Raw genomic sequence first — 9531 nt, 5'->3', positions numbered from 1 at the left:
CGCCTCCAAGATCCTGTCGGGAGGCGGGGACTCGCTTGTGGAGGGAGCGGATTCCTTTGGCTCGGCCCCTTCTTCCTCCTCCCCACCCCTTTTCTTTATGTCATCCTGCGGGCTGGGGCGCGCAGTCCAGTTCTCCCGGCTCTGGGTTGGTTGGTAGCTGAGAGGACTATGGGAAGTCGGAGGAGGGGGGGGGATCAACTCCGGGAGCCGAGTTGGAGTTGGCAGCCCCAGTGCCTGGAACGGGATATAGCAGTTATTACGGTGCGGTTCCTGCCCGCTCAGCTGGACAGTGAGCGCGCTCATTCATTCATTCACTCACTCACTCCTTCATTCCGTTTACTCTCCTCTATCTTCATTCATCTACTGAACAAATATTTACAGTGGATCTACTGTGCGCTGAGCAGGTATTGTTCAAGCCCTCAGCGCCAAGTTGTCTGTTTATCCTCTGGAACAGGCGATTCCCAGTGCAAAGCAAATTCCTGACATCTGAAATGCTGGTGAATGATTGTTTAATGACCACACGGTGTAAATTCATCGTTCACTGTTAAGACTTAAGAAGAAAGTTTTTTTTTTTATCCCACCAGCCCTTGTAACGAGCTAGCAGCTTTATGTATTTTACCTCTTGTAACTGATAAGTGAGAAAGCCAATGCAAATCAAGTAACTTGCCCAAAGTTACACAGATAGTGGCACCGTTTGTTAAACAACAGGCCAGCCAGTATGGTAAGAACTTCACCTACTGTTCTTTAATCTTCTTGACGAATTGGACGATAACACCTTTTTTTTTTCCCCCGGATGTGAAACTTTTGCTCAGATAGGTCCCTTCACCCAGGAACCCACAGCCAGAGAGTTGAAAGCTAGAACTAGAACCTAGAGGTGTCTGACTCTGAAGCCTGTGCTCTTTCCACTGTCTTATGCTGGAATAATAAGCTCTGGAATGGCTCTTTAGTTCTTCATTTGTCAGAAGTTGAAACCTGTGGTGGTGAAATAGGATGGTTCTTACTGGTTTTACTTCTTAGTGTATGGATCTCCAGGTAAGTGGCCTTTTGAATGTACTTTAACTTCATTTTGTTTCCTTTTGCCTTGGTAGGGAAGACAAGCTCTTTGGGGCTACCAAAAAGAAGCAGCAATGCCTGTTGTGTGGCCAACCCTTTTGGATCTCAGCAGGGATGAATGCAAAAGGATTCTTCGAAAATTGGGTATGGTTTTCATTTTTGATGTTTTATGCCTTTCTCTTTGCCTGGATGTCATATCTCATGCTGCATTAGAAATTCTTTGGAGGAGTATTTCCCATCTTTCTCGTTGTTATTTCCCCAGTGCCTAGCATAGTGCTCTGTACTTAGTGGGTACATGAAGCATAATAATAAAAATAGTAGCTAAGAGTTTTTGAGGGGTACTGGGCTATTCTGAGTTTTTTACTCTTTCAACATCTCGTTTAATACTCACTCAAATGGAAAAGGTAGGTGTTTTTTTGTTTGTTTGTTTTCATTTTACCGATGACAGATCTGAAGCTTAGAGCCCAAGGTGATGTTGGAGTCAGGATTGTAACCCAGGGGATGTGATTCCATTTCACTTTAGCATACTTTTAACCTTAGTGAATGTATGTGTGAATTACATACTGTTTCTAAATTCTAAGTAAATGTTAGCTATGCTGACTTTACTAAATTACATTTTACTATTAGTAATAAAACATTCTTTGTATTTATAATTAATTATTTTGAGCGTTTTTCCTTTAGGGCAGCCTTTCTCAACTAGCATTTTAGGGAGAGAGTTAAGTACTAATGCTGAGTCTAATCCGGTGTACCGTAATGAGCTAGCTTATGCATTTAGAATTGTAATACTTATGTACTGTTCTTGGGATAACTGAGAACAAGAGTTACTCAAATTATTTTCTGTATCCTGTGGGTCAGCTGAGGATCCTTGGCTGAGAACTGCTGCCTTAGACTGTAAGGTCCAAGAGGGACCTTGTTGTCTTCTTTACCACTGTAGTTCCAGGTTAGCACATAGTAGGTGTTCAGTAAATGAAAAAAATATTTGAAAAGAAACCTTAAGTGTTTTGGAAGTGGATATGAGTTATTTGGATGTCTGTGATTTTGAAGGGTAAAGTGTAGGCTTTGATTTCATAGAGACCTGTAGTCTTTGTCTTGTTGCTGATGACCCACAAGATCGATTTTTTTAATCTCCATAAATCTATCGACACTTTTGTAAAAGAAGCGTAATAATATCTGCCTCATAAATTTGTTATGGGGATTACTTGTATGTAAAACGGGCCTACCACAGCGCTTGACATCTGAGGCTGTCCCGGGTTAGAGTATTTGCTTTCAGACATTAATTTATTTGCAGGTGAATCTTCAAAGGAAATCTTTGTTGGGAATTCTTATGTGTAAATCTGAATCATAGCTGCCCTGGCCCTGCCTGCTAGTAACAGTTACCCTTTTTATTTCCCCTCAGACCACTAGGAGGATTTCTCTTATTTTAAACTACCTTTTTAGCATTGTATTTTAGCATGTTCAGAGAGCTTTCTGGGGCAGTCTTTCTTTTATCATTTTTTTCCTTCAACCTTATGTCCAACTTCTAGTACTAATTTGAGGATGATTTTCTACACACTTAAACGCAATTGCTGTAATTTGCTAGCCACCGTTTATAAAGTTAGACTTGTATTTATTTCATAGCTAAAATAATTGCAGAGGAACAGATCCCAACTATGGTAGATTGGTTTAGAGTTTTTGGGCTTTGGGGGCCTTGAGTCAAGAGATTATGTTTAAATATAAAAAGGTAACCCTTTAAGTCTAAATTTATCCTTAAGTTTAGCCAGAGCTGTGTGGGTAAAGTTGCTAGAGAGCTGTTTCTATACAAAAGAAAACAGCCTTCCTGCAGTGTAATGTCATCTTCAATGACCCTTCACTTTGGGAGGTGAGCCTTGGTAGTGATTTGCAGAAAGACTTCCTCCCCACCCGTTGGCTCATTATCATAACAATGAAACCTTTGAATTGCCTTCAAATACTAGTCCTAGGTTCAAAGTTAAGAATCAACTTAAAGTATTTTAATAATTAGGTTTGTCCTTTTAAAAAAAGTTATAAATCATTTAACATAAAATGCTAACCGTTCAGATTTTACTTAAATATAAAGAAACTGGGATAGAGAATTTTTTATGATACCCTGAACAGACCAGTAATAGATAAATGCTTCTTTCCCTCCTTCTAACCTGCTTTTCCCCTGCATTACTTTTTTAAAATCGTTCCTGAGCTACAATCCAACTTAGGGCTTTATGGACTGAGTTGTTTATGGCTGATTTCTTTAAATGGAATGGGTTGAGGACTTTATAAAAGTGGTTTGGCAAATCTTTTTGTTTTCTGTGGTGTTTGCGTATATTTATTTATCAGTAGAGTTAGTACTACAGTAGAATGGCACCAAAGATAATGCCAGAAATTCAACTAAGTTTGATATTTGCCAGGATCTGAGGATACCCATCAACATGGAAATCAAATGTGAAGGGGTTGGGAACCCAGTAAAATTCTTTACAATGCGAGAATTTTTGGAGGATGGAGGAAGTGCCTCAAATTGTGTACCTATTATAACTGTTGTCTGACAAAGCCCCACTTTGTGTGAGGTTGCCACCTCTTATTTTGGCCATGATTTTTCAGTTAGATTTGGAAGGAAATCCAAATGTCAAAAATGTTTGCCATGTTTCTTTAGTTAATTTCACTCTTTTTGAAGTTGTATCTTGATCACTACAAACTGCATAGGCCAAAAGTGAACTTCTTTTTCATTTTTCCTCATGCTACTTCCTCTCTCTGACCTCTCCATTTCTTTTCATGGTATTGCCCTTCTCCTAAGTATCTTGCAAACTATAAAACTTGGTTTCTTTCCTTCTGCTGTTATTTCCACACTCAATCAATTACAGAGTCCTATCAGATAAAAGCTTTTTAGCCTGGAATTAGAGGCTCAGGCTGGCCCCAAACTACTTTTTCCATTTTTATCCTTCTTTATTTCTATATATGCGTCTCTTGTTGCATTTTTAATTATCTTGAAGATAGGACTGTTTTATTTATATAATCAGTCTCCATGATACCTTGTAGTAGTAGTCATGTACAGTCAATAGTTCGATTTGAATTAATGACTGTCCAAGTACATACATATTTTTCCATTCCCTAGAGTAAAACTCTGAAAATGGTCACTGACTATTATTGGAAGTTTGAGGTCTGTATGAGATATTATTTGCTTTTACTCTTCCTGTACTTTTGCACATTTGCATTTTTTTCTTTTACTTGCCTAGAGCACACTTCTTTCTGATTAAAGCTTATGTTTCTAGATCAAATGATGTGTTTCTCCTCTCTGCTTCTACCACTGTATTATAAACTGTATCATAAATGTCTGATGTCTTGTTTCACTGTAGCTTTATTCTAAGGTTAACTCCTTGAAGGTAGAATTTAGCATATGATCTGGTATATAAAATAGGACTGAGTACTGAATTGTTGAATAAAATATTCCATAAACGACACATAAGTTTTTAGTGTAGTGATTTCTTAGTTGGTTATCCCCAGTGCCTTTCTGAACTCTTCTTTGGGTCATGATAAAAGCTGAAATCTGTTTCCTGTGACTAAGTATTTCCTTCAGTTATCCAGAGTGGGAAAGTTTTTTCCTTCCAGAGAGACTCCATGAGACATCTACATAGTATTCAGCATAGATTGAATATACAAGATGTTTACACATGGGATAATTCAGTTGGACCAGACATTCTGTTTAATATAGTCCGCTCACTCTACTATATAAAGCTCTTTTTTTGACTGCCAGAACTATGAATAACGTGAACTGAATGAAGCTACTAGTTTATTATTGATGTAGTGCTTAGGATGCAGATATACATGGCTTTATTCTTTGGGTGTCAAGCATTAGGAAGTAGCAAATACTAGTAACAACTTGAATTGAGTAAGAAGATAAATGTAGTTTGGACACTTATTTCCCATCATTCTATTTTGCTCAGGTATACTTGGCTCCTAGTGCTAATGGTTTAAGACAAGTATTTTATTATTTCTTTTGATGCTATGGTTGCTGGCTTTTTTTTTTTTTAATGTTTATTTATTTTTGAGAGAGAGAGAGCAAGTGTGAGCAGCGGAGGGTTGGGGGAATCGGGGACAAAGGAACCGAAGCAGGCTCTGCATTGACAGTAGAGAGCTCAATGCAGGCTCGAATTCACAAACTGCAAGATCATGACATGAGTCAAAGTCGACACTTAACCAACCGAGCAACTCAGGCGCCCCTACTCCTCGTTTTGCCTGAGTTCTGTCATGTGGTTATATTCAGCTGGTAGCTTAGATGGTTGCCTGGGCTCAGCTGACATGGCTGGACCCGCCTCTCCATGTGGCTTTTCATCCTAGGCTTCTTCACAGCTTGATTATCTCACGGTTCCAAGAGAGCAAAGCTCTGTGGGCAGACGTGTAGTGAGCTTCAGTTTGTATCCGGTATGCTGATGTTCCACTGACCAAGGCAAGTCACATGCCAAGCCCAGAGTCAGTGTGGGAGGGGATTACACAAGGTAGTACAACTTCATGGAGTGTGCTGGGAGGCAAGCATAGCTTATTTGGAGCCAATGACGACTTTTTGGTTGTATATATTTTTTTATTTATCTGTTTTTTAATGTTTATTTTTTTTTGAGAGAGAGAGAGAGATAGAGCAGGGGAGGGCAGAGAGAGAGTGAGACATAGAATCCAAAGCAGCTTCCAGGCTCTGACCTGTCAGCACAGAGCCGGATGCTGGGCTCAGACCCATGAATTGTGAGATCATGATCTGAGCTGAAGTCAGATGCTTAACAGACTGAGCCACCCAGGCACCCCTGCCTTTTTTTTTTTTTTTTTTGAGAGAGACAGACAGACAGACAGACAGGGGAGGGGGAGGGGCAGAGACAAAATCTCAAGCAGGCACCGTGCCTAGCATAAGGCTTGATCTCACGACCTCGAGATCAAGGCTTGAGGACCAGGAGATCACAACCTGAGCCAATATCAAGAGTAGACACTTAAGCTTAACTAACTGAGCCACCCAGGGGCTCCTGGTTTTATACTTTAACCAGTATTAGAGATTGACAGTTTCATTTCATAATGTTGCTATGGAAAGACAGTGAAATGAAACTGTCTGGCATTAGGGTTCAGTATATTATATCTTGGTTGCTATAAGAGTAATTCATGTTTCCTAACTTTCCTTAGTCGTTTTGATGGTAGATGCAGAGGATCTTAGATCTGGAAGATAACTTCAGAGTCTCCTTTTGATAAAGAAATTGAGGTTCAGAGATGAGAAGGGACTTGTCCAAGGTCACACGACTAATGAGTGGTAGTGCTGGAGCCAGAATCTGGTCATTTGACTTGTTCTAGTTTTTCTATTGACCAGTACTCACGGTATTCTCAACCCCAGGAGGGAGGTAGAATATAGTTTGAATTCCAGGCAGGCCTAAGGAATTATTTCAAGGATTGGTCAGTATAGGTATCTATCATTAAAGCTAAAAATTTATCTTATCAGCCTTACATCTCTTGGAGCCGGTTCCTAATTGTTGGTAGCATCTGAGTTAAGTGTTCTTTAGTGATAATGTGTGAGACAATATTTACCATTGGATTTTGCTATGTAAGCATTTTATATATGTGACTTCTGTGAGACAAGAACAACAGCAGAGAAGATATACAAACAATTATAAAACCCACATTTTAATCTATGTTCTTAGGTAGGATTTTTGAGAGGAATTTAAAAAATTTTGCATATTGATTTTTTTTATTGATTTCTAGGTCTTTTGCCCTGAAGTTTCACTATATGTAGCCATAGTTTTAAAATATTGAAGGCCTATTTTGATAAAATAATTTTCTTCTTCTAGAATTGGAGGCATATGCTGGAGTTATCAGTGCACTTCGGGCACAGGGGGATCTCACCAAGGAAAAGAAAGATCTTCTTGGAGAACTCTCAAAAGTTCTTAGGTAAATTATCATAAAAGTTTGTGAGACATGACTCGAAATTTCATTTTGAGGGGTTTTAGTACTTTTCACTCTCAAGTAGAAGACAGAGGTGTTCAAGTTGTTGGTGTTTAGATATCCCATTCCAGTTGTGGAGGCTTTGTTACAGAGAGTTACGTAATTTATCATTTATTCTGTAATTGGAAAAGGTTGAAGGCAGACTGTTTTAGGTTTGGGTCACCTGGGAAGGGGAGGTAGTTTTGACATGGGTGAAGGGACGAAGAGCTGGCGGCAACAAGATCTGAAGACCTAGAGTGGCCTGGTGGCATTTGTTGGGAGGGAAGAAGGAGATACTTCTTAGTTGTTGTCTTAATTTATAGAAATGGGTGGTTTTATATAGTCATAGCCCTAAGGATAGTTTATCCCTTCAGCTTCCTGCTAGAGTGGCACTTAAATTTGCTAAAAAATTCTAGGGAATAGAAGTCTTGGCTACCTTGTCTTGATCCATTCTGACATCCTGAGCTTTTCAGAAAATATTCTGTTTTAACGGAAGTTACCTTTCTACATGTAAAACGATTTTGTCCTGTTCTTTTTTTAAATGAAAATAGGGAAGAGGCTTTTCCAATATAGTTGACATTAATTTGGGGTTTAAATTTATTTTATTTATTTATTTTTAAAATTTATTTTAAAGTTTTTATTTATTTCTGAGAGAGAGAGAGAGACAATGTGAGCAGGGGAGGGTCAGAGAGAGAGGGAGACACAGAATCCGAAACAGGCTCCAGGCTCTGAGCTAGCTGTCAGCACAGAGCTGGACACGGGGCTCGAACCCATGAACTGTGACATCATGACCTGAGCCAAAGTTGGACGCCTAACTGACTGAGCCACCCAGGCGCCCCTAAATTTATTTTAAGTGAAATCCTTAATCTTACTGTCTTCATGTTTTAATAGTTTATATATTTTCTGTTTGTTGTTTATATTTCCTCGTAAATCTGCTTTCTAACCCTTGAAGTATTTTAGTCCATCTTATAGATTCAGTTTAAGCAGTAAAGATTACAATTGAAAAGTGATATTCATTTTATTGAGTATTTATGAATAGAATGGGGATAACCTTTTTTTTCTGCTCCTTTAGTATTAACCTTACATGTATTTAATCAGGGTCAGTGTAAGCACATTTTTACTGTAATGGTAACGTAATCTAGAAGACATACAGCTGAACTATTGAGTAATAAGGGAGTAATGTCCTGGTGTCAAATTTCATAGCATATAGCCACCGGAAACAGATAGCTTATCTTGCCACCTTTGTTTCTTTATTGTATTCACTGAACATAAAATTATAGACTCGTAAGCTTTAGAAAGGACTTTAGAAGACTTTTTTCCACGTGCCAAAATCCTCTTAGTAACCTCAATTAGGGCCCATGCAGTGGCTGTTTGCATATTTAGATAACAGGAACCTCTGCTAATCTTGAACATGGTCTGACATTTCTGAGTGTTGGAAGTAATGACTTGATATCAAGCTGATTTGTCTTCCTATGATTTCTGATTTGCAACTAATCCTGCAGTTACACAGAATCAGTATAACCCTTTCCTATGATTTTAATTAAAGCATCTGAAGATGATATATATTAGGCCCCTGTCTGTATCTTGTCACAAATCAATCTTGTCCCCCCTCTTCCCGAAGCAGTATGTTGACTTAAAACATTAATAAACGTATAGAAAAGAGCTGCCTGCTTGGCAGAGTTCTATAATGGCTATTTTTTTTCATAGCATCTCAACAGAGCGCCACCGTGCTGAAGTTCGGAGAGCAGTAAACGATGAACGGTTAACAACAATTGCACATAAGTAAGCCATTAGTCATACAACCCCTGGTTTTTTTATTATGTAGTATAACATAGTTTTGAAACAGTCTTACTATTGTATAGCGATTCCTGAGTCTTTTATCTTAATAGTAATTATTTCTGGTCTCAGGGATCCTGACCATAGAGGTGTTAACTGTTTATTCAGTTGGTTATGTTTTTGCATTTGGTCAGGCAAGCTTTAAGTGCTCAGGTAAAATCCCACTACAGTGTAATCTCTGCATAACTAAAGACCAGCACAGTCCAGCAGATGATTCACTTAAGGCAAAGTTCAGTAATAAAGTAGTATGCTCCCCTAATTCGACAGCCCCTGAGAGGTTCTTTATAATGGTATTTGGTATGTATATTGCTTTATAAATAGGCATTATAATTTATTTTATAACTGACTTATATTTCATGTATTTTGAGATTCAGAAAAAAGATTGTAAAACTGTATGTTCTGCTTTTTAAGAATTATGAATGTATCTTACTTAGTTTACGTTAAAAAGCCAACCAAATAAAGTTATAAAGGATTCTTATCAAAATTGTTTTCAGATCATTATAACTATTTGATAGATGGGGGTGGAGGGCGGTAGAGGACTCAGGGCAGGGATCAAACATTAGGAGAGTGCGTATGGAGACAGTGCCTCCCACAGAATAGAGAGGAACAGAAATGATCCTTTACATGTTAACTCAGGATGACAGGAACATTTCAGAAAATAAGATACATTGCAGTATAACTCATTGGTTTTTTATTTGTATGTTTTAA

General features: G+C 38.4%; 1 protein-coding gene across 8 annotated transcripts in view; it reads left to right on the top strand.

Annotated features, from left to right (window-relative positions):
- The window catches only part of EMSY (EMSY transcriptional repressor, BRCA2 interacting), an 80363-nt gene that overhangs the window by 1129 nt on the left and 69703 nt on the right, over window positions 1-9531 (top strand). For all 8 annotated transcript variants that reach the window (XM_077776269.1, XM_077776220.1, XM_077776255.1 and 5 more), the window contains exons 2-4: window positions 1089-1197; window positions 6855-6954; window positions 8695-8769. In XM_077776269.1, the coding sequence (XP_077632395.1) occupies window positions 1128-1197; window positions 6855-6954; window positions 8695-8769 (245 nt within the window). In that variant the 5' untranslated portion in view covers window positions 1089-1127. The remainder of the gene's footprint in view (window positions 1-1088; window positions 1198-6854; window positions 6955-8694; window positions 8770-9531) is intronic.

The sequence above is a fragment of the Crocuta crocuta genome, unplaced genomic scaffold, assembly GCF_008692635.1.
Source record: "Crocuta crocuta isolate KB4526 unplaced genomic scaffold, BGI_CrCroc_1.0 scaffold271, whole genome shotgun sequence".
Classification (NCBI taxonomy): Eukaryota; Metazoa; Chordata; class Mammalia; order Carnivora; family Hyaenidae; genus Crocuta; species Crocuta crocuta.
The sequence above is the reverse complement of the archived record's forward strand: the minus strand, read 5'-3'. Positions and strand labels throughout refer to the sequence as shown.